This window comes from Odontesthes bonariensis, chromosome 6 (genome assembly GCF_027942865.1).
Source record: "Odontesthes bonariensis isolate fOdoBon6 chromosome 6, fOdoBon6.hap1, whole genome shotgun sequence".
NCBI classification, from domain to species: domain Eukaryota; kingdom Metazoa; phylum Chordata; class Actinopteri; order Atheriniformes; family Atherinopsidae; genus Odontesthes; species Odontesthes bonariensis.
The window spans coordinates 12,004,341-12,029,073 of NC_134511.1; the positions used below are offsets into that span (position 1 = coordinate 12,004,341).

General features: G+C 40.8%; 1 protein-coding gene across 1 annotated transcript; it reads left to right on the forward strand.

Moving 5' to 3' along the window:
* Positions 1–44: 44 nt before the first annotated feature.
* On the forward strand, positions 45–24,465 carry castor1 (cytosolic arginine sensor for mTORC1 subunit 1). Its single transcript, XM_075467390.1, has 9 exons — positions 45–416; positions 7,302–7,372; positions 11,146–11,339; positions 11,809–11,944; positions 13,157–13,280; positions 13,929–14,045; positions 14,376–14,458; positions 16,630–16,724; positions 22,600–24,465. The coding sequence occupies exons 1-9, from the start codon at positions 304–306 to the stop codon at positions 22,669–22,671; spliced, it is 1,005 nt and encodes a 334-aa protein (XP_075323505.1). The 5' UTR covers positions 45–303; the 3' UTR covers positions 22,672–24,465.
* The last annotated feature ends 268 nt before the right edge of the window (positions 24,466–24,733 follow it).

Below are 24,733 nucleotides of genomic sequence, written 5' to 3' on the forward strand. Positions count from 1 at the left end.
GTGCGATATGCGAGACATTTAACATTTAAAGCAGCCTGTAGCTTTAAGGCGAGGGGGCGTGTCAACGTGGGGCTATCCTATGCATTTGAATATACAGTAGTTCAACAGAGTTGGAATACGATTACGTCGAATGTTTTTTCGTCTAATGAGACGAACACAGCAGGACGTGGGGTTTACAGCTGTCGGTAATGCTCCTCACCCAAGCCGGTGTTTAACATTAAATGGTAGCGCGCGCTCAGCTAGGAAGGCGTTGTGTCTGCCCGCGTGCTGACTAGGGGAGAGACATTGCTCGTTAGCAACAATATGGACTTGCACATACTGGACCACAGGCTGCGGGTCACCAGCATAGCCAAGAATGGGCTGGTTAATTTTACTCATCCCCTGATAAAACTGATATTTCTCCGGAACAGGACACGGTAAGGAGACTCATCCTCTTGTGAATCAGTCTGGTAATCCAGTACGGATAAATGACACAGCGGCTCCTCGCTCGCTGGGTTGCTGAGCCCGCTGTTGGGTTGTTTGTCAGTACATGCCTTGCTCTACCCCCGTGAATGGTGAACTGCAATGCATGTCGTTGTTACAGGACCTTTTCTGACTCCGTAACACGGGAAATGGGTTAAATGTGCACGGAAACCTGCTGTATTTCATCAAAGACTTAAGCCAACACACGTTAGTGTGCCGTTATTTTGCAGTTCTGTAAAAGATCTACACGAATGCACATTGCTTCCTCTGAGCATTGGATCAAAGGGCTTACAAAGACTGCAGTGGCTCTCTAGCACAAACTTGAAACAAGTTTTCAACATCTTATATTGGCATTGCTACCAGTCTAACTTGCCCCAGAAGCATCTTATTCGTGTAATGTCATTGTTTACACTTATGGCTGCCCCACCTATGCATTGCTGGAAGAGGAGCCTAACAGCTGTCCTCTGGCAACCATGATAGAGGCCAGGCAATGGCTCAACTACTGCTCTGGTGTTGAGCATCAAAGAATGTCAGCAGACCTAAGGGGTGATTATCCTCCTCTCACCGCCTTTATGATATCTGATGTTAAGCTGTTATGTCATCCTGAGGGACTTTATCATCATGGCCCTGCAATTTGTATTAGCTACAGAGCAGCCATGTAACCAACCTGCACGATCATCTGGGTATACAGTATGTGACACCTGACACTGAGAAGTGAGATTAAAATCACATCTTCCTCTGTCCGACACCTCATAATGTATCTATTCGGGCCTTGCTGGCTCTGTCGGTGCATGTTTCCCCTCATAGTTTCACACCAAACAGTAACTTGCACCACCACCCTGTAAACCTTTCCACTGTAGTAGCAATTCTTTGACTCATTCTGGGTAAACGTAACTGGCTTTGCCCTGAACCGCCCAGAAAGAGCCCGCAGGCCTCACGTCCTAACATTGACAGGCCTGTCTGTTTTTTTTGCTACAGAGTTGTTGTTCATGCTTACAGTTACATCATCATTCTGCACTGTGTGTTTTGCCTTGTTTTTCCTGTTCTTTTTTCTGTTGTTGTGTTTTTCCCTTACTCACTAACTAAGGTGATTCATAAAGGAGTGGTGGACAACACTGAGTTCACTGCAGCTTAAAACAATCCGGGAGCAGAAACATGCCCGATTGTCCCACATAGTTTTAGGCATCTCCCTCTCTCAGGCCTCTGCTATTCATTAAAGAACAACTCCTTGCACACAGCGATGTGACAGCAGTTCTGAGAAGAATTTTAATGAGCTGACCACTTGTAGCAGCAATGGTTTTACAGTTTGAGATGGAAGATTTTTCCTTCAACAATCACTACGACTGGAGTTTTGGCACAGATGGATGACAGAAGAAGTCAGAGGAATATCTTTAACTTGTCTAAAGATATCGGTTTTATCACGACGGTGTACAGCGTTTGCGACTCACTACACTTTTCGCTGTGTCTGTCTCATTTTGAAGTTATATAACAGCTCTCAAAAGTGAAGACTTTTGATTGAGTTTGTGTTTGCTGGTCCGCATCAGCCTTAAACAGTCTTACTCGCTTGTAAACACCTAAGGACAAAAAGAATCCAATCGCATGCATCTGCATCTCTAAATTTAGTTTGTAGCCTGGCATTGTCTGTAGTTGCTGTTCAGACTTTATGGTTGCGGGAATCATCAAAGGCCAGCGTCAGGCCAGTATGTTTGTCTTTCTACATTGTGGATGTAGCCCTGCAGGCTTCATGCAGTTCTCCTTTCTTCTCTTTGGTGGTTAACTAACAAGAGCATGGGCTGGAACAATACCTCAGCTGAGCCAGAAACCCATTTGGGGGTTTTCCACTTGCCTGCTTCAGTGATCTCGAAGATTGGGGCTCTCGCTCAACTTTTTAAAAAAAATTTTATACTTTTTTTTAAACTTTATGTTAAAGTAGTGAAGGTAGCATAGAACTTGGCCGTCCTCTGTTGGGTATGATGTAGATTGCGGCTCATTCCATACACTTTGCATCAGTTTTCTTATCATGTTTTCTCAGCTGGAACATCAGTTGCACCCCCACCCACCCACCAGCAGCAGCAGCTTAACTGCCGCTGCGACCCGGTTGTTTTGTGCAGCTGGATCAAAGTCCAGAGTCTTGTGTGCTTGGTTTCCATCTACCCCACTTGGCTGCTCCCTCGCTACCTGTTGCTTCCTCGTCTGTTCTGGTTATTTTCCTTCCCACTTAAGAAGAAGGAACTTATTTTTCCAGCCCATTACCACCAGCAAGACAGCACAAACACAGTAGATTAGAGTTCTGTGCAAATATTATGGTCGCACAACTCTGGTAAAAAGTGGGATTGGAATATTTATTCTCTGATATATATATTTATATACAAGAAATACTGGAATTCATTCTTACAAAATTGACTCTGCTTTTTAAAAAAAAAAAGCAGTCTCATAGAAATATACACTGGGAAAATTTACTTTTGTTATTATTAACTGTGTAAATGATCGCAACTTGCCAAATACTTGGAGACAAAATCCCTTTACAACTCTAACTGATGGGAAATGTCAGTACATTTACATGACATTAGAAAACAAATTATTGTGTTGCTTTGACTGAAACCAGACTTTTAAGATGCATGTAAACATGTTAGTGGCCTAGGCACTGTGAACATACAGTTCACGAAGCAGGCTTTGACAGCAGGGATTAACGAGAGAAGCCAGTATACAGGAGAAGAAGAAACCAAAGCGTGCAGCACGTATGAAATCTGCAGAGCTTTAAAGCTGTCCAACTAACTGCTTGACAGGGTACCGATTTGCACCAGCTAAACTGTTTGCCAGTTGTTTTAGCCTGCGACGTAATGGGTATACCATAATAAAAGATGTTCTTCCAAACAGAGAGGGGCATATAACCACCTACTGTGGTGGAGACGGACATACTTTGATCGCTTTATCGATTTCTCTTCCGCTCTTGCATTCTGGGACAAGTCCAATTAAATGGCCAATGACGTACCTTGAATTGACTATTTATGTAAACGTATTGTGTCTTTGAGAATAAGGAGGCTGTTTCGTCTTCCAACACTAAGTGGCATTATATAGAAGACAGTACTGAAGGCCAATGAAAAGAGGAAGTTAGGGAGATATGGAAGGACATACAATTTAAAAAATCGAGTAACTAAAAAAAGAAAGGGACACATACGCACTTGCCACAATGTTTGATTAGTCTGCTGTTTATTAAGCCCATAAAAGGTTAAAACATCTGTTATTGTGACTTCTTTTTTGAAGTATGGAGTGGGAGGACTGGTGATTGTTTTGGAGATAAGGAGACTGAGTCTAAGTCATGGTGTGAAAACTGCTTTTTACTTCCTGGACAGCTTGAGTTTGAACTTCTTAACCTCGGGAAAAAATTTTTTTTAAAGGAGAGTCTATTTAAAGATGAGCTCAGTGACCCCTAAATTTAAATTTGCTGTCACCTCTCAATTTAGCCCACACTGCCATCTGTCTAAACCTATACGAGTTCCAAAGTCGGATAACACGTTAAGCAAGCTCAACATTTTTAAGCTCAAAAGCAGCCGGAGATGATTTTTTTTTTGCAGTTCGGTGACAGTTGGAGGATTCTAAAACCTCTTTATTTGTCAAGCAGGAAAATATATTTGGTCTATCGAGTTTAAAAAGGGATGCATGTCAAAATGTTTGCAAATTCTTTTCAAAACAGTAATGGGAAGAATATTCTTATTTTAATTGTACAACAACAGACATCACAATTTCTCCAGGTATGTATGTAGTGAAGGAAAAGAAAATCTATCTGTCTTTTCTGTGCCTCACAAGCAGGAAACCGAACGCGCACCGCAGTTTCACAGATGGGTTTCCTTCAGGTTGCTCGACAACAGTCAACACTTTGGTGCCACAACCTTCGCTTTCTTGTACAAAGTCATACCAGCGATGATCACTGCACGATGATTGCTGCTTAACCTCTTATATCTACAGGAAACTGCAAGCGGAGGAAGGTGAGGGTTCAGCAGGAAACCAGAGGGGTGTTATAACACAATGGATTGGCTGAGCTTGACAGTGCAACTGGCAGTTAGTGTTACATTGTTTTCTCTGTCTCTTAGTGGTGCGATTGTCTCATTTCATAGCAGGGATTACTTTTTCGCTGAGTCAGTAGTTGAAGCGTTTCGCTCGGGCTCCTGCTATAATAGCCTGAGCCGACTGATGGGTAGAGCTGGAGGAAGTAGAGTCTTCAGTGAAATGAAACAGGAAAATGCAGGACTTCCGTTTGAAGGAAATATATAAATAATACTGTTTCTGCAAGCCTTGCAAAACAGTATTTTGTATTGTCCCCCATCAGTCCATAAGATGTCAGCTCTTTTTCTACCATCTAACATGGAAGAATTTGATGATAATGCCAAAGTCAAGGGCCAAGGTCAAAACTGTATCAACCCCATACCAGTGAGCTAAAATATTTGGTAACGTTTAGGTCTGCTTTTTCCCACTAAAACAGCTCCAACCCTTGGACTTGTAGTTGCATTGTCTCATGGTGTGTAGCGCTGCTTTTTTAAACTTTTGCATCTTGTGGGATGGCAGGTGCAGCCTCCTCCTGCACAAACCAGAGATCCTGTATTCGCTAATTAAGATTTGGGGAGGTTAGGACGCCAGCTCAACACTTAAAGGTAGGGTAGGAGATCCTGGATTTTGAGTCCAGCGAAGCTGCATTTTGAAAGTACACAGGTAAAAAGTCCCAACCCTTTTCTTCACTTTCCCCCCGAAGGCACGCCTCTAGAGTACATGAACGAGCACGAAGGTGCACGAGCGCTGTTCTGACAGCAAGCATCGATCGTTGCCGTATTTAGTATTTAGTATATGATAACTATACGTTTAATAATGCTAGGTGCTAGCCAAGCTGGCTCTAGTTTAGCTTCCTGCCAAGCTTCGTTCACGGAGCAGGGTACGCGCACAGGGGGAAGGAGGGGGAAGGAGGGGGAGGGAGGAGCAGATTGCAGTTTGATAGACGGCATCAGTATCCAATCATTGTGAACGGTCCGTTCACAATGATTGGATACTGTTTTTCCTAGATTGTACGTTCTAGAGGCCACTAAAACTTTTCATATTTGTGTCAAAACTTTTAATCAATTGGTTGCAATGGGGGTGTGAAGAGTATTTCAAGCAATATGTAAAAAAATGTTCCAGAAAAAGATCCCCTACCCCGCCTTTAAGGCCGTCTGTTCCGTTCTTCGAGCTGTTTATGAGCAGGTTTAGTGGTGTAGAGAGAACACATTACTGCCCTGCTGGAGGAGGCTGTTGCCACTGTGGTGTACTGTGGTTCATTGTCATATTTACTCCGAGCATTAACATATATTCAATTCAATGCAATAATACTTTGCTAATCCCCGAAGGGAAGTTATATTGCTGCAGTGTTTTGTTATTATTAAAGATATGCTATTGCTAGCGATGGATAACAAAATTGAATGTGAATGAGCTGACAAACATTCAGACAGGGTAGCGGAGATAAAGGCATGATAGAAATCTTCAGAGGTCACCATCAGTGGGTTGGGGTGTTTTTGTACATGTAGCTTGACAACAACTTAGCTGATGAGTACACATGCAGCATTGGAAGGTAACACAGGTGATCTCTCTCAGTAGATCTCCGTTGGATCTCACACTTCCCATGATGATCAAGGGAAGAAATGGTTAAACCTCATTCACCCTTTTCTTAATTTATTTGAACTCCTCTTGATTTGAGGTCTTATTCCAGGCATTACTTGGGCTTTGGAAAGCTCAGTTGGCCTCTCTCACAGGTTGATAACTTTCTGTTGCCATGGTTATGCTTCATAACGGATGTAAAAAATTGCCAGAGTTGCCAGCAGAACTCCTTCTAGCTGCACAGCATCCAAACCAGCACAGACGAATGCTTCAGGAATCTCTGTTTTCACAATAAAAGCTCAGTTAGCCTCTCTCGCAGGTTGATAACTTTCTGTTGCCATGGTTATGCTTCATAACGGATGTGCAAAATTGCCAGAGTTACCAGCAGAAGTCCTTCTAGCTGCACAGCATCCAAACCAGAACAGACAAATGCTTCAGTAATCTCTGTTTTCACAATAAAAGCTCATTAGAAAATCTTGAGAAGATGCAAAGAAAGATACAGTAATGTCCAGAAATGCAGCAGCAGGTTCTCTGCCTCTAGGGCTGCACCATTCTGGAATATATTTGTATACTCCGTGAAGTTAAAAGGCTGCTCCAGCCCAAACTTTGTGGGTCGTTTCACTTTGAACCAAGAGCATATTTAAAGCTCGAGGTGAGAATCCTGAATCTGGAAAGGCCAGTTAAGATGAGCTCCAGCTCTCATGTTAAAGTTTCTATTAAAATCCAAGTGAACAACAGAATGGAGGGCAAGTTAAGGTGACGAGTCGCGCACAATTCACCTTATAATTTATTTTCAAGTCTCGCTGGTTATGTTTGTAAGAGATATCTTTGGCTTTTGAACAGGAGAAATGTATCAGTTTGTAATGCATAACCCATTTGTAATACATGAAAATGTATGTGCGTTGCTATTTTCTGTTTTCTTATACCCTGCCAAACTCCTTCTTATTCTTACTTTTGTTTCTCACTCCCCCTGCTGCCCTTTTTTCAGCTTTTGACAGACGACATTCAGTTGATATGCAGGCATAATGTTGAGCTTTTGGCTTGTCCATACTAAATGAAATGCAATCCTCTACCTGATGTGCATTTAAGAATTTGATCAGCCCTTTGTTGGTTGCAAGTGGATAACAGTCTTATTTTTTTCTTATTCTTCTTTCCTCCTTTTCACCTATCTTTTCATGTTTTCACACCTCTCTCAATTTTTATTTCTTCTCCTGTTTCAGATGTAAATTTTTTAGCCTGACAGAAACGCCCGAGAACTACACAGTCGTCCTTGACGAGGAAGGATTCAAAGGTAAATCCCTCTTGTGCATGTACATCATTCATCACTATGATTCCTTCTCACACTTAAGTACCAAGTGGTATACTATGTGCTGTCACCAGTTTGTGTACACTTTTATATTCGTCTTTGTAGTGTTACAGCAGGAAATCGAGTATTAAAGTACTATTTATGTAACATTTAGTTGGTATGCAGTTTTGCAAGATCAGCACTACAATTTAGGGAAGCTCCTGACAGTTCAAATTTAAACATACTAAACAAAGAGGGATTTCTTTAAAAGGTTTTTGATGGATAGCTATTGTATGTCTGTTTGTTTAAGAAAAGCTATTAAAAAATTTAACTATAAAGGTTTAGCAGACACCCAGTCTCAGCCAACATTAGCTTCTTTCTTAAATATTACATGTTAATTTAAAAGATCCATCTTATTCTGGAAGGTAGAAAATCTATGCCACAACATTTCTTATAGATTTTTGAAGGAATATTAAACCAGTGGCAGACTGGACTTTATTATGGAGTTCTGCTTTAAGCCTTATCCCAGTGTTTTGCCACTTTTGAGACTTTTGACCCATCCTTTTGCACAGACGCAGATGTTAAAGGCATGTTTTGCCTACGGGCGCTCTGCTACTCTGTCTCCCTTTTTCTCCTTCTGAGTGTCTATTTTAAGTAGCGAAAGCTGGTTTATAGTGAAGCCACAAGGGCCTTTCTGTGACAAATTATGCCAGCCAAAACTGAGGCCCTTTTTTGAAGGAGAAAAAGAGAGGAAAAAGAAAGGCATTCACTGTTGGACACCATTTGTGATGCATGTCTCATTAATATTCTTCTCACTAAACAAAAGACCAAAGTTGTGTGCCGCCTCTGGAGGTTTTCTGAACTTAAAAAAGCAGATGCATCTTATGAAATGAATGGCAGTTTTCAGTGGTGCTCTCTGTTTTTGAAAGTCTTTTATCTTTGATCAATACCATGTTAATGTCCTTCATGAAGTAAAAGGTTTTTGTCTTCTCTTGCTCTAAGTTGGGGGTTCTCCAAATCGTTTCCTTTCAGCTACTGGTTCCCTTTTTGAAAAGACCTGTTTAAAGGTAGTGTTCTCTACAAATATATATCTCCAGAGATTTGTTATGTTTCAGCTTGTACAGGCTGAGGGGTGACCCTGTTTGAACTTTGACTCCTCCCTTCCACCTTCTTAAAGTAAGTGAGAGAATAAATGTGATATGGTGTTTCACTTTATATCCTTCCTTCTTTTGGTGGTGTTGACCTCTCCCGGGAATAATACACACTTGTGGCACTTTTCAGTATAAATAGCAGAGGTGTTTTAGGTCTATGGCAAAGGAGGCAGAGAAAGAGACTGCAGTTGGGAGAGAGGGAGTCTGTACATTACATTTACAGCAAAAACAGGAAGTAGTTACTTAAAGTTGCCTCATAGTTTAGAGCCTCAAGAAGGCCCAATATTGGTAATATAAAAACTAGGGCTGGGCAACAATTAAAATTTTTCTAATTAATTAATCACGATTAATCGCATTTGTACGCAAAATCCAAAAATTAATTCAAAAGTAGTGGATAGCTTTTAACATTTAGTTTTATTTTAAATGTGCTGCCATATGAATGAAAGTGCCATAACATTTGTTGTTCAAACACACTTTTAACATCAGCATTTTTATGTAGTTTTTATGTAGAAGCCTCGCTCCACTGTCTGTTTCGTTGAATGATTTGCTAGCATCAATTGTGTGTTTTGCCTTTAAGTGATATTTTAGACCTACTACGGTGAAAAGACAATTCAACATGGCAGTGTTTACAGATGACTTTGGTTCTGTCGACTCCGCCGTCTGGAAGAACTTTAAAATGAAAGTGGGCGAGTAAAAGTTCCGTACCCTTCTCCATGTTTGGTGGATCCACCGATTACTTTCTTTTCCAGTTCCTCAGCAGACAGCAACAGACTTTTACAAAATGAAAGCCCGTGAGCAACAGACTTTTACAAAATAAAAGCCTGTGAGCAACAGACTTTTACAATAATAAAATAAATGATAAAACAGGGGTGGTCCGTGGCGTAGTGGGTTGAGCAGGCGCCCCATTTACGAGAGGCTATAGTCCTCGCTGTAGCTGGCCCCGGTTCGAGTCCCGCATCGGACGGCCCTGTGCTGCATGTCGTTCTCCTTCTCTCTGCCCCCTGATTTCTGTCTCTCTGAACTTTCCTATCCATTAAAGGCACAAAAGTCCAAAAAAGATAGTTAACGAGTTAACGCGATAATAATGAGTTAACTCGCCCAACCCTAATAAAAACATGAGATAAACCACCGGTAAACCCTTAAATAAGTTTTTATTGTAATGGCCGTTGAAGTGATGGTTGCATGACATCACTGCAGCTGTTCTTCACTGCTCCAGTTTTACTGCATTTGGGGGAGTGATGTTCTTTCTCCCTGGACCGAACAATTTTAACGCCTTCTGTTTGATTTTGAAGGACATGTGTGTCCATTTGCAACCCTGTGGTTTTGATAAGAGTGCTCACAGCGGTGTTTGAAATGGGTGTATTTTTCAATCCTCTAATGTTTACCCGTTGTTTCCAATGAACCAAAGATACTGAAGTCATCACACGATTTTGGCCGATTTCTATCTGCAGCATGAGCTCCACTTACTGGAACGTCCATTTGTTTTCTTAATAGTGTCTCAGGTGCTCCATCATGATACACGAGTGGTTTATTTTGTTAAAAATAGCTTTTTTTGGGAACGTAAATGGATGAGATAAATTTACCCTGTAACCAGTCATTTTGCTAACATTTAGGACTTAAAAGTAAAGATGTGTGTTAGTTTTTCAGTACTGCGTGTCCATAAAGGTTGAACAGATTAGAAAATGAATATAGAAATGGTTGGGGAAAGGCTGATGTACTGTATAAACTGTGACTTTTTAAAAAGCCTTTTCTCTGGTTCAACTAGAAGCACCTCATGTAACCTCACATAATGGAGCTCAGTAGCATATTTCATGGTCTTTCTGGCCTTTTAAGCGTTTTCATCTTAATCTTGATCCTAACATTGCTCAGACTTCAGAAAGGTCTTCCTTAGCCACAGATGACATTACGCAGCAACTTTAGAAGTTAAGTAAAACATCAAAAGCATCAATTACATCTCATAGATGGATGTAGCTGCTGTGATGTCATTCACTGGTTTGGGAGTCTCATTACCAACATACTACTCCAGAGTTTGGGCCATCTTGGTGTCTTGTCACAAGCAAGTGATGCATCTCACTGATGATGGTGGAATCCACTCACTCACTTGCCGATTACATTGTAGTATGTACAGGCTTTTAAAATAATGGTTTATAGAGTAAAATGGACAATGTGCACAATTGTTTCTGTTAAATAAGACATGAATGTTACACTTAAGACCTTGAGCTTGTTGGAAAAAATGTGAAATGAAGTCGCAGTTCAAGTGAGATTGAGAATACTTTCCCAAAAGGCTTCTCAAGAGAAACTGGACTCTTTATGTGACCACATAAGTCGCCACCTGCTGTCCATATAATAGAATGCAGGTTTAAGCCGCTGCTCCTTCAGCTTCATTTTTTGGGATAGGAGGGCTATATTGATATATATATATATATATATATATATATATATATATTTTTTTTTTTTTTTTTTTTTTTTTACACAGTTTCTGATCAAAAGCATTTAAATAGCTATACAATTACATCAACCAAAGGTATGCAAAAACATCTGCTGTTAGATATGAGCATAATGACTACAACCAACTATAATTCTCTGGACAGACTCGCTGACCAACTTTTCTCCTTTGGTGTCACTCAGAGCTGCAGCCCTCAGAACACCTTCAGGTTGAGAGCTCCATCTGGCTGCCACTCAACGTGGTCTCCAACGGCAACATCTCCAGCAGCTCGCAGGTCGTCGGTGTGACCAAGATCGCCAAGTCGGTCATCGCCCCCCTTGCCCTGCAGCACGTCTCTGTCTTCATGCTCTCCACTTATCAGACGGACTTCATCCTGGTGGGTGCCACCCTATTGAAATCGTTGGAACTTTAAAAAAAAATAAAAAATCCACTCCAGACCAATCAGTTTTCGCATATGTTCTGTCATACTGACTAAAGTACTCAAAGCTATTCAGTATATAATTTCAAACTATTTGATTAACCCTATAACGGTGCAGTGAAGCCTATTGTCTACAGATCTCTGCCAGACAAAGGAAGCACGATGTGAGCATTTTGTTCACTCACCAATTTTGCAGTTAAGCACTTAATTCCCAGCAGAGCTGAGGATAGTAAAACGTTAGTTTATGTATTATGTGAAGTGGGCAAAAATGCATAACAACTTGACAGACGTTCGTGTCAGCATGTATATTAATGGTTGACAGGCTGGCTGAACTAAAAAAATATTCCTCAAAGTGTTCGAAAAGTTTAGATATAGTTCCCGGAGCGCTAAACCTTTGATGTTTATGTTCCACATTTGTGTTGTACAGGTGAGAGAGAAAGATCTGTCTGTGGTGGTCAGCACTCTGGAGGAGGAGTTCAACATTTACAGGGAGGTGGAAGGAGAGTCGGTCCCTGTGAGCTGTCAGGATGTTTCCAACGGCCTCCAAAAGAACGGCAAAGAAGGTGCAGGTCACGATCCTGTTCAGTATGCATTCTCTTAGCACTCGGTCACTTATCAGGTTAGTGTCAGAGCAGGGAGTTGAGATAAGAGCGTCTAGCTCCACCTTCAGGGTCTCTGTAGAAAAAATGGGTATCTTTTATTCATTCACCAACAAATAAACCAAAATACTCTGCACAGCAACTCATAGAAAGTTTTAAATGACATCGGATAATTATATTCCTTCTTAAGAGGAGGCCCTTCTGCTCTACAAATGTGTAAAATGTGTAAAACATTCAACATCCTGTTCTATTTAAATCAAGCTGTTTACGTAAACAGCTTCAACTCAAACCAAACAATTTTTAAAAAAGATTAATCGACGCCTTCTGTGTTTAGACTATTTTTTGACATTTGAAAAATGAGCGACTTGACCTGCTGCGACACATTTCAGTTGTCTGAAACATGATTTTGCTTTGTTTTTATAAATAGCTGTCATGTGAAGGACAAGTTTGGAGTTGTTTAGAGTTCCACCATGACATGGAGCTTCATATTTTCTCTTTTGTTTAGCTGTGAGTGTAGTGTGCACATTCTTTTGAGCCAAACAGTGCATGAATAGGCAAGCCTCGCTGGTACAGAAATTGATTAAATCGCGCCACAGCATGTTTGATCCGTTAAATCTGCGGCTGGTAAATGATTCGGTTTGCTCGCTAACAAAATTAGCAGGTCGGTTAACTTTAACCGACACTTTGGAACCAACTCCAGCGGCCGTTTTGAAACAGTACAATTTGAGTTTAGATTTGAACTAAAAAGCTAGAGAATTAAAAAAAACATTGTTGTATAATTTTCATTCAATAACATAATGATTGAAGAGTAAAGGTTCTGAGCCAGTAAGCGTTCCCTTAGATGGGGTATGGAAAAACACACACTACACTGACTCCACCTTTTCACTTCTGCTAAATGCTTAATGCCTACAGGATCACGGGTATGTTGATTGGTTCCATACACACCTAACAACGAAGCCAAGACAGCCACATTTTCCTGTACAGTGAGGTCAGGACATGTGGAAAAGTCTTTCACATTTGTTCATATCTTTGTATCTGTGAGAGGCCCACGTTCTGTCATCATCTTAGAATAGAATAGATGAAAGGATGCAGGTGGAGGAATATAGTAAAACACCACTCAGTGCCCCTTGATGTAGGATTTAGGTTCAGGTTGAACTCTTGTCTGTGTTCCTCCAGCCATCCAACCCACTGTCCACCCGGTGCTGATCCCTCAGAACCAGTTCTGTGTCATGTCTCTGGACCCGGACACGCTGCCATCCATTGCCACCACGCTCATTGATGTCCTCTTTTATTCCAGCAGGTAAGATGCTCTTTGTTCACATCGCTGCAGTACCTCTCCGAGGCACAAGATGGCAGCACATGATCATAAGTAAACATTGGAGAACTGTTCACAATTTGGAACAGAATTTGTCACATATATTTAAAGTAATGGTTTAGTTTAATAACACCGTTTTTATGTCACTGATATTTTATTTTGTCATTGCTTTTATTTTTAATTCTGTCTTTGGGTATTTTGCACATTATTTTTCAAATGTGTTTTTTTTTCAGATTTACTTTCATTTGTTTTCCAAAGCACTTCCTATCATTGCTTTGAGGGGTTTAGTTTGCTTTTAATGTGCATTACTGTAAGAATGAGCGTCTAATTGCTAGGACTGAGATAAACATGACCATGTTTTTTTCTATTCATGTTCGGTCTATACATTTTTTTTTTTTTTTTTTTTAAAAGAATGAAGAAAGTCATGAAAAAATGCTTAATAATTTTTTCTGTGACTAGTGAGAATAAAGAAAAAAAGTTTTCTTTATGACGATCAGTTTTTGCCTCGCCTCAGAGAATTATTATTGTTGTGTAACTGACTCTGCATGTTGTAATAAAAGTTGCATCACTCTTCTAGAACAAATTGTTCTGCTTCGTGTCTCTGCTGACGCTGAATGTGCCTTTTCTTATCAGTCCTAAAGAAGACACCGAGTCCTCTCCAAGCAAAGACTTGGACTGCATCAAGTTCTTCTCCTTCTCTCTCATCGATGGATACATTTCGTTGGTGATGGACACTGAGGCTCAGAGACAGTGAGGATTCTGCATTTCTATTGCAAATATCCCTACAACCTTAATGATAAGGACCGTATATTTCGCGATCTAAAATGAGGGTGGCACAAACAGTTAAAGAGGGCAGCATCCACTGACACCAAATGCAGCAAAAGCTGCTTTAGAGGTTGTGATTACAGTACATTATTGGTTTCCTTTCCACTGATTGATATTTCCTAGATGCAGCTTCCTGAAGTCCTTATGTTTGATCTGACGGTTGCTACAAGATACATTATTCCCGTTTCCATTTCTGTAGTTGTTGGGTGTATTTTTGCACTTGGTTGAAATGAAAGTTCTATCTTTGTCCTATAGATTTCCAGCTGATCTTCTGTTCACCAGCTCCTCCGGGGAACTGTGGAGAATGGTCCGTATAGGGGGACAACCACTGGGTTTTGGTAAGGCTGCTTACTTTTAAATACTTTTTTGTGGAGTGTGTGAGTCTCCAGAACTCATCTGCAGGGGCAGATTGGATTCGTCCCAGGTCGAAGTTTAAGGTTCAAGCGGCCTTTGCTGCGTGCCGCTTCCCCTCTTTCTCCACCACTGTTACGCCTGACCTATTTTTAAAAATGTTGGGATTCTAAAAGTCATTAATCAGAAATATTTCATGTTTTACAAGCACTTCAGTCTAGACCCAATATGTTCCGAATCTAAACAAAATCCTTTCATTAATAAGCTAATAATCATCCTCCCACTAACTTCTCAATGAGTTTCACTGCTGTCACCCTCTGTTAAGAAGAAACAGGTACAGTGCCAGCATCTTAAGTCTTAACCTTAAGAAGATGGTAGACTTGTCTTGAAAAAGTATACAAGTTGGGGTGGTCGGTGGTGTAGTGGGTTAATCAGACGCCCCATGTACAGAGGCTACAGTCCTCGCTGCAGCTGGCCCCGGTTCGAGTCCCGCATTGGACGGCTCTTTGCTGCATGTCTTTCCCCCTCTCTCTGCCCCCTGCTTCCTGTCTCTCTTGAACTGTCCTGTCCATTAAAGGCATAAAAGCCCAAAAGAATAATAAAAATTCTTTAAAAAGTACACAAGTACAACGTAAAGGTCCCCTCCCCATCCCTCTCTGCTGTTGTTAATAATAATAATTATGTTAATAACCATGGGTGCTGTAGAAGTGGCGGTGATTAGTTGTGTTTCCATTCAGTTGTAAAAAAGAAAAGAAAACAAACATTACCATTTACTGTCATGGAAGGAAATAATTCTTCTCAATAAAGTCATACAGTCTTATGGCCAGGGGCAAAAAAGAGTTTATATTTACATGCATGAGCACATTGCACATTTTTATATTTCTTTCTTTTATACACTTACATCTTACTGTATGTTGTTAGTAACTTTTGTTTTTGTTTGCTGTTGATGCTAACCTGCCTTCGGGCATCTATGTACCTGCTAAATACTTTGAATTTCCCTCGGGATTAATAAAGTATCTATCTATCTATAATGAGGTGGCAATTTGGGTGGCATTTCTAATGCATTTTGTGTAGTGATAGTTGAGAATCAGGCAAAAAAAAGTGGAAACAGAATGCAGTGATTTGCAAATCTCATAAACCAATATTTAATTCACATTCGGACAAAGAAAACCAGTCAAATTTGTGAAGTCAGACTTTTTAATATTTCATTACATTGGTGGCAGCAGCACAGGACCAACAAAAGGCTGGAAGTAAGTGACACTAAAAGGAAAAAGGTCCTCAGTGCAGCTGGCTTCAGTTCGAGTTCCTCTTGTGGCTGGAGAAAAGTGTTGCAAGTAATCAGGGTGAGTAAAGGTTACTAAACTGGCAACAGGTCAGTAACATGACGGGGATAAAAAGAGCAAATTCAGGAGGCAAAGTCTCTCAGATGTGAATATGGGCATAGCATCAGCAGTCTGCAAAAAAACGGTGTCAGTAATAGAGCAATTTCTTAATAATGTGCAGCATAAAGCACAACGAAGACGACCTACGCCTGTTGAGCAGCTAGAATCCTACATCTGACAAGATGGGGACGGCAAATTCCCAAAGGTTCAGCCACTGAGCTCCTCGGTTCCCAGATGTCTACAGAATGATGCTAAAAGAAGTCGGATGCTACAGAGTGGTAAACATGGCCCCCAAGTAAAATGGAGTAACGTGATCTCAGCATCGGGACTTATTCACAAATAGTCTCCCCTGATGATGGTTTATTTATTTAATGGAGCTTAAAAAACGACCTCAGGCAAGCATAAAAACCATTTTCCCAAAGTTGAAGAAATTTGTTCAAATGTATCCATTTCTATCAACCTTTTCATTTTAAAATATGCATAAAAATGTCTTCAGCTGGTTGTTTTCACTTGATTCTTGCATTTGGTGACTTGGACATCTACTAATATTTCAATAAACATGACAAAAAATGTATTTTTGTGATATGTGATTTGATTATTTTCCCCCTTAGACTATTGAAAGGAAACAAAGTCTATCTGTGATGATGAAAAGCCGATACCGATATGTTGTCATGCGGCCAAATGTCCTTTCAATTAAAGCAAATCTGCTGTTTTGATATTAGTTGGTGTTGTTGTGACACTATTTTCTCTCCCTTTTTTTTCTCTCTCTGTTTTAGATGAATGTGGTATAGTTGCCCAGATATCTCAGCCTCTCGCTGACGGTGACATTTCTGCCTATTACATAAGCACCTTCAGCTTTGACCATGCTCTGGTGAGTCCAACAATTCTGCGAGGCTAACTCAGCAGCCACAGGCACATCTGTAACATTACAAGTAACTTCTGTCAGCTGTATTATCTTAAAAATTACCAAGAAATGTTTATCTGCTTTATTGGTGTGCGGTCACCCTGAAACTTCACAGAATGACACGGAATCTCATAAAGTGATTCAAATTCAATTGTAAAGCTACAATTTCACGAGTTTCACAAGTTGCAAAGTTTTACACATATCGGAACATAATAAAGAATCATCTGGTCGGCACCAGGTCTTAGAATTAGTTCAATACGACCTCAAATGAACAACCGCATGCAACTTATCATTATTTATTTAACAAAAACGATGCCAGTGTGCTTGGTGGCGCAGGGCTGATGAGTTGGGCTTGTTTTGCAGCCACATGACCTGATCGTGTTACAGTCATTGAGTCAACAACGAATTCAATGAGAGGCTATCTGATTAAGAACCGAAGCTTTGATGAGTCGGGTCGTGCAACAGGACAATGGTCCCAGCAAATCTATAACAGAACGTCTGGGGACAATAAAAAGAAAAGAATCAAGGTGTTGCAATGACCGAGTTATAGTCCAGACGGCATATCCTGAACCTTTCTGGTGGGATCTTCAGAGAGCGGTGCATACGCGCAACATTGAAAAGAAGAGTGCGCCAAAATTCCTCCCCAATGTGTGATAACATCATACAGAAACTTGTTCCTTCCAGTTATTGCAGCTTAAAGTAGTTCTACAAGCGGAACTTTCTCTTTCCGTGGGAATAATGACTAATGAATGGTGTGATATGTCACGCCTTGTTCATCTGAAGTTGTAATTGCCAAACTTCATGACCTGGTGAGGACCAGATGACCAGATTCTATTAGGTCCTGGTGAGTAAAACATGGAATTGAAAGAGGATGTACTCTACTTCTCAGATGACTGCACGCTCATGTTTGCAAGTCTGTGATCCTTAAAGTTTTCTTTAAAGTTGTTAAGGGACCTTAAACATCCAGTCGGTCATCTCAACTGACTGCGGCCAATACCTTTCAACTCAAATGTTGCACAATGTTGCACAAGGCTGAAAACCCATCTCTTCAGGAAACACTACCCTTATCCACCCTCCTAGGACATCACCTTTTTCATCCTAGCTCCTTACGCACTTATTTGTTTTCTAAATTGTCTTCCCATTTATCTAGGTACCTAACTTACCGCACTTACTTACGGCTTGTAAGATGCACAAACTGCCAACCTAAGATTTACACCCAACCTACTTTAACATGTGATCCACCTCTGCTTTTAGCTATGTTTCCAGTTATCATTTTCAAACCCTTAACATTTCCTTATAAGGAAAGTGGACATGTCCTCCACATTAACTCAATGATCCTGTGTGAGACGTTTGCACATTAAGCGTATAATACATGGTTGAATAACTAGCATTTTAGTCAAAGTGAGGGAAGGATGAGTAAATGGGAATTTTATCAATCTGCTGTCTTTTGGTATTCTATGTGAATTCACTGATTCTTTTCAGGTCACACCCTTTGACTGTGTCAAAGGTGTCCATATGAGTACGTAACTCCCTTTAATGGCTTTCTTATGTTCTTCATGTGTCACCGAGCTGAATATTACCACAAAGAGTCGCATCTGAGAAACTCATTGCTCTTTGTCAGTGTCATGGGATTCACTCATCAAGACCTCGTCAACAATAAATGGGTCTAAAATGAATAATTTCTATTGTTTTGGTTACATTTGGAAAACAAGATACTGGCTGCGAGTAGTGATGCAATAGTTGATTTTGACTTTCACATTTCTGAGAAATTCAGAAATTCATGAGAGTCAGCTTGGTGCAATCGGGGAAGATTATCTCTGCTTTACCCAAAGGCGGAAATCGCGGGGGAAGGGCAACGTTTAAAACCAAATGACAACTTCGAAAAGGGGAGCTTTTACAAAAGGAAAAAAAAGTGTGAAAGAAAGTACACTTCTGATACAAATCTCCTATTCAGTTCCAAATGCTTTTGATTCACCATTCAGTATCTGAATATCCACTTCACGGCACTGTGCAACATCTTTTATGTTTGAGCATAATTTTATTGATAAGATCACGCAGTCAATTTTATTTTGTAAAAACAGAATGAGGGGAAAAAATGGAAGCTATGAATTCTGTCAGGTGACAACCACCAGATTAAATAGCTGCAATGACAAAGATAACGACATTCCTAAGTTCGAACGCACAAACTACCAAAACCTGCAACCTCGTGAAATAACGCGTAGACGTGGGATGATGGGAGGTTACCCTCTGGCTCATGTTTAGGTGAATTGGTCTGAATCATTTTCCCTTTTAATAGTGTTAGGGGAACTCCAGTCAGTATTAAAGAAGAATTACTTTTGTTTTTGAAGAGAGATTTTGAAACTTAAGGCAGCTTTTTGTTCGAGCTAGTGTGATCCCTGATTTGGATCTTACCAAGCTCACCGCCGTCTCCTCCTTTGCCTGTAATACTCCACACTTTTTGTCTCATTTTTACCGTTTAAGCTACCTGCGCATCAGCAAACGGACAAAATTTCAGTCTCCTTGTGTCCTTGCTCCTCTGCCCCTTCTGCTTATGATCTGGAAATCATTCACAGCAAAATGTTGTGAATTATATCTCAAGTCTTAAAAATCACCCAGAGAATAGAGGAGGCTTATTGGAGGATCTTTAAGCGAGGATACAACGATGTATCCTTTGCTGAAGGTTTTGGAATTTCTTTTTATTGCACTCCACCTACCTACATGCAGCTGTAACTATACTTAATATTACCACTAAATATCAAAACACAACTGTTGGTAACTGTTTTCAGAGCCATGGTGAACCCATTAATGTTGTGTGCAAAGATTTAAAGAGCAAGCTGCATTACCGCTTACTACTACAAACCCCAATTCCAATGAGGTTGGGACATTGTCTAAATGTAAATAAAAGCAGAATACAATTATTTGCAAATCCTTTTCAACCTATATTCAATTAAATGCCCTACAAAGACACAATATTTCATGTTCAAACGGATGAACGTTATTGTTTTTTTGCAAATATTCACTCATTTTGAATTGGATGCCTGCAGCACGGTCCAGAAAAGCTGGGACAGGGGCATGCTTACCACTGTGTTACATCACCTTTCCCTTTAACAACACTGGATAAGCGTTGAGGAACTGAGGACACGAATTGTTGAAGCTTTGTAGGTGGAATTTGTTCCCATTCTTGATTGACGTACGACTTCAGTCGCTCAGCAGTCTCCGTTGTCGTATTTTGCGCTTCATAATGCGCCACATCTTTTCAGTGAAGCCACGCTGTTGTAACACATACAGAATGTGGATCGGCGTGGTCTTGCTGAAATAAGCAGGGACGTCCCTGACAAAGACGTTGCTTGTATGGGAGCATATGTTGCTCCAGAATCTGTATAAACCTTTCAGCAGTAATGGTGCCTTCACAGATGTGCGAGTTGCTGATGCCACGTGACTAAAGCCCCGTTTTCACTATGCAGTCTGGTACGGGTCGGTTCAGAACGGTTCGCTTATTTCAGTGTTTCCATTACCACGAAAGCATACCGATCCCTTGGTACCCGTTAGCTTTTTTGTAACCCTTCTGCTTGGAGTACCTAGCACACAGGACCGGTTCCCTTGGGGAGGAGCCTGGAGTGCTGAGGTGCAGGCTCTGCTCTCCGTTGTTGGTGAAGAGGCTGTGCAGCGGGAGCTCGATTGCGCTGTACGAAACGAAAAAGTTTTCCAGCTGATTGCCGCAAAAATGTCGTGAGTGGTTTCAACTGGACCACGAGCCAGTTTCGCATTAAGCTGAAGAAGCTTCGGAGCGATTGATGTACTGACGCTTCGGCACGCACTCCGCCCACCCCTGAGGGCCCCCTTTTGTACAGTGGGAACGCAAAGCTGACCCCAAAGCGACCCAACCCGTACCGATACGAAGTGATCCGAACGGTAGGCTACTGACAGTGGAAACAAGGCTTAACACAACCCCATAGCATCCCAGATTCTGGCTTTTGAACACTGCGCAGATATCAATCTTAATGCTCCTTCTCCTCTTTAGCCCAGAGGACATGACTTCCAAAAACAATTTGAAACAATGACTCGTCGGACCACCGCACACTTTTCCACTTTGCGTCAGTCCATTTCAAATGAGCCTGGGTACGGAGTAACTGGCAGCGTTTCTGGTTGTTGTTGATGTATGACTTTCGCTTTACATGGCAAATGGAGTTTTAACTTGCAAATGTGGCGCCGAACTGTGTTAACTGGCAATGGTTTTCCAAAGAGTTCCTGAGCCCACGTGGTAATATCAGAAGGTCTGTTTTAGATGCAGCGCCGCCTGAGGGGTCGAAGGTCACGGGCATTCAATGTTGGCTTTTGGCCTTACTTGCAGAAATTTCTCCGAAATGATTCAATTGCAATTGTCCGTTGATAAATGTTGTTCTTAAACTGTTGAACCATTTGCTGATGCAGTGGTTCACAGTAAGGTGAATATCGCCCCATCCTCACCTGTAAACCACTGAGACTTTGGAGAATGTTCCTCAACTTTCCCAGTCATGTGTTGGAACATGTCACAGGCATCAAATTCAAAATGAGTGAATATTTGCAAGAAACAATAAAGTTTAACAGTTTGAACATTAAATATAGTTTTTTTGCAGTGTATTTAATTGAATATTGAATGAATATCAAATCTTTGTAATCTGTTTTTATTTACGTTTTACACAATTTCCCAACTTAATTGGAATTGGGGTTTGTAAGATGTTTACTGTTTAGACTGAACAACTTAAAGGGGAACTCCGGGGCATTTGAAGCGCAATCCCATTGCTAGAGGTTGTCAAATACTGACAGTAGGACACAGACTGGTGCAAATCAGCGCTCCCTGTGCGGAGATTGCGCTGTTTGCGCAGCCTGTCATGCTAGCCAAATACGTGTTGGCTAAGGGGCAAGTGCTAACCTTTCCACGTAAAACAACAACTTGCACACTGCAGAAACGTCACACCACTTTATAAACCATCCAACAATAAAGTCACAAGCCTTACCATCAAAACCATATGCATGGTTCTCACATTACTGGCATGGGGACGTTACAAAACAACTTTATAAACAGCAAAAAAAAAAAGAAAAACTGCGTTCCAAGTATTTAAAACATTACAACAATATATTACAACAATATTGTTGTAATGTTTTAAATACTTGAACGCAGTTTTTTTTCTAGAGAAGATAATTGTTTTGTATATGGGAGTATCGTCCATTGACTCTTTTGGGCTTTCACATGCGCGCGCCTACCGACAAGAGGTAAGTGACATGCTGTCCTACTGTCAGTATTTGACAACCTCTAGCAATGGGATTGCGCTTCAAATGCCCCGGAGTTCCCCTTTAAGTTTCCAATATAGTTCCTGTACATATTTTACTAATAATGACTTGAGTCGTGCGTCTCAGGCAGAGACAGACACTGACCACTTAATGGTTGCGAACTCTGAGCAGTATTATTTGCTCACCAGGTATTCTCAGCTGGTAAGAAAATTGCATTAGGACCTGCAAATTTTTGCACGAGCTAAAGTTAGCACGAGCTAATGTTAGCGCGAGCTTATGTTAGCAGACTCCCTTAGTTCCTGGTTCCAGATCCCACTGCATGATGGTCTAATTCGATCAACGAGCAGAGCTTCTGACAAAGCATGACAAACTGGCTGCCTCTAAATAGTTTGCGATGTGAAGTTAAAGGAGTGGTGACTTGATTCCTGTAAATTAAGAGGCCACAAAATCCAAAAGAATTGTACTGGTGTTCTAGTTAATGATGTCTACAGTGTTCACTTTATGTTTTATACGCTGTTGACGCTCAAATGTTGGATTTACCTTTGCTAACGTTCCTCTCCTACTTTTTTAGGTCCCTGAGGAGGACATAGTGAACGTGATGGACATGCTCCAGCACCAGAGGAAAGAAGCAGCCACTAACTGATTTCTGAAGTAGGGTCCGAGCTTGATGATCCGGGCCCGTTGTCTTCTGTTGCACCGTTACCACCTGGACGGGGGTAGCGAGCTGTTAGGAAAGCAGGCTAACTCTGTGCCTAGATTAGCACTGCATCAGCAGCAGTATTAACTATGACGAATTTGCCATTAACACCAGAAGCGCTTTCCTGTGTTGTGTACACAGTATGTCTACGAGGCCTCCTGTCTCCCGTACAAGGCGGGACATGCGGAGTCCCAGAGGGTCCACAAGCACACACGTGCACATCACAGTGCACCCCTAAGCACACATCCAGACAAGGAACCCATTGTCCCATTCAAATTTCCAAGCGGGAGGTCTGGCATAAACATATATGATAGACTGCATCAGTGATGTATGACGCAAAGTCCATTTATACGACTTTTTGCCGCCCACAGCACGACACCCTCGCATCCCAAGTTTAGACTTCTGGTAATGTTGTCATAGCATGCGGCGTGGGCTTAAACAGTGAGACTAATGCTGCGAATCAATTTTTTTTTTTTTTTTTTTTTTTTTTTGTTAAAAGGAAAAAAATGCACATTCAACTTTTTGTTTCTCCTTCATTGTTTGAGAGTAACATGTTGCATCAGTCAGCCACCCTGACTATTCATGTGATCCAGCACCAAGCGAGTCATTGCAATGATTTGATCACCGGAGGAACAGAATGCAGCGGTGTGTTCTGGTAGAAGGGAAGCGTACTGAAGGCAAAATAAATTAAGATTTTTGAAAGTTTTCTTCACTAAAGTTGACGTCTTGAGTGTTTTTGGTGTGATGAATGCCAGCACCTGGCCCAGCCATGACAAAAGAGAGACTTTAGAAGTTATTCTTAGGGTTATTTTAAGATTTCCACAAACTGATGACGATAAAAAGTGGGCGACTCAACTTGGATTAAGGTTGAATGAAAGGCTTTGTTTGTTTGTTTGTTTGTTTTTTAAGGAGAAATGTACAGGTGTGAAGAAAGTACACCTTCTGTCAATTCAAAGTTTTACTTATCGAGATATATAAGAGGTCCTGAAATAAGAGAACTACCGTTCGGCCACTCATAGAACCATCCCTAGCAGCAATACCTTGCATTTGATTGACTTTAGATTGTTTTCTGCTCGTAAATAATCTTTCTCACTGTAGAACGCCCTCTTAATTCCTGTGGAAAGCAGCAGGGGTGGTCACAGGTTTTCCACACTCTGCTTTGGTTGAAGAAATAATGAAACTGTTTAATATGTCGTGCGTTATTGTCCATGTGATAGAACCTTACGGTGTACTTTCTCTTTTTTTTTTTTTCACATGCAGAAGCAAAGAGCACTGTTGTATCTTATGTTTTTTTTTTTTTCTGAGAAATATTAAAAGGAATTCCAGCATTAGTCTCATTATTTAAGCCACAAACTGTCCGCGTTTGAGTGACTTTTCTTTTTTTTAATCCAGTAAGAGAGGCCATGTTATTTTATTTTCATTTTTATACTTTTCTAATAACCATTCTGTGAAACTGAAGTGTGTGTGTGGCTTGAAATCTGAGGCGTGTGAGAACATTAATCTCAGAATGATTCCCTCATATTTGTTTTTGAGCAAAACGTTTAGACTCTTGTCGATTTAAAACTTTCTTTTTTAAGAGGTCAGCATTTTCTAACCGGAGCGTTATCCAAGGTCAATAACACTACGTCTTAGTTTTTTGTTATTTGCACAGCAAACTTTTCATTTAGTTGCATAGATGTTTCATTGGGTACAAGTATATTTTATACAATTTGAAGCATTCTGTAAACATTTGTTATTTTTGTGCTACTTCATTCAATAAAAAAAATGTATAAAACCTTGAAAAATGCCACGGCTGCTTTTTCTTTTTCCTTAGCATATTCGATTTCTTCAATGAAGGACAGTGTCATATACATACACAGCCACAAGCTTTCGCAAATGCTGACTATCTCATGACAGGTGGAACCCTGTCACATATTCCTCAGTGATTCAGCTGGTTTTAATGAGAAGTGAGTAAATGTGATGGTTAAACTGTGTTTACTGTGATGAGTGAACCCCCTTAGTAACGTTG

What these genes read in the sequence shown, in the direction of transcription:
- castor1 (XM_075467390.1), top strand. Translation starts at nt 304, where the DNA reads ATGGACTTGCACATACTGGACCACAGGCTGCGGGTCACCAGCATAGCC. An exon ending in CCAAAAGAACGGCAAAGAAG is followed by an intron (nt 11,945 to 13,156) that starts GTGCAGGTCACG and finishes GTGTTCCTCCAG; the next exon opens with CCATCCAACCCACTGTCCAC. An exon ending in TCAGCTTTGACCATGCTCTG is followed by an intron (nt 16,725 to 22,599) that starts GTGAGTCCAACA and finishes CTACTTTTTTAG; the next exon opens with GTCCCTGAGGAGGACATAGT.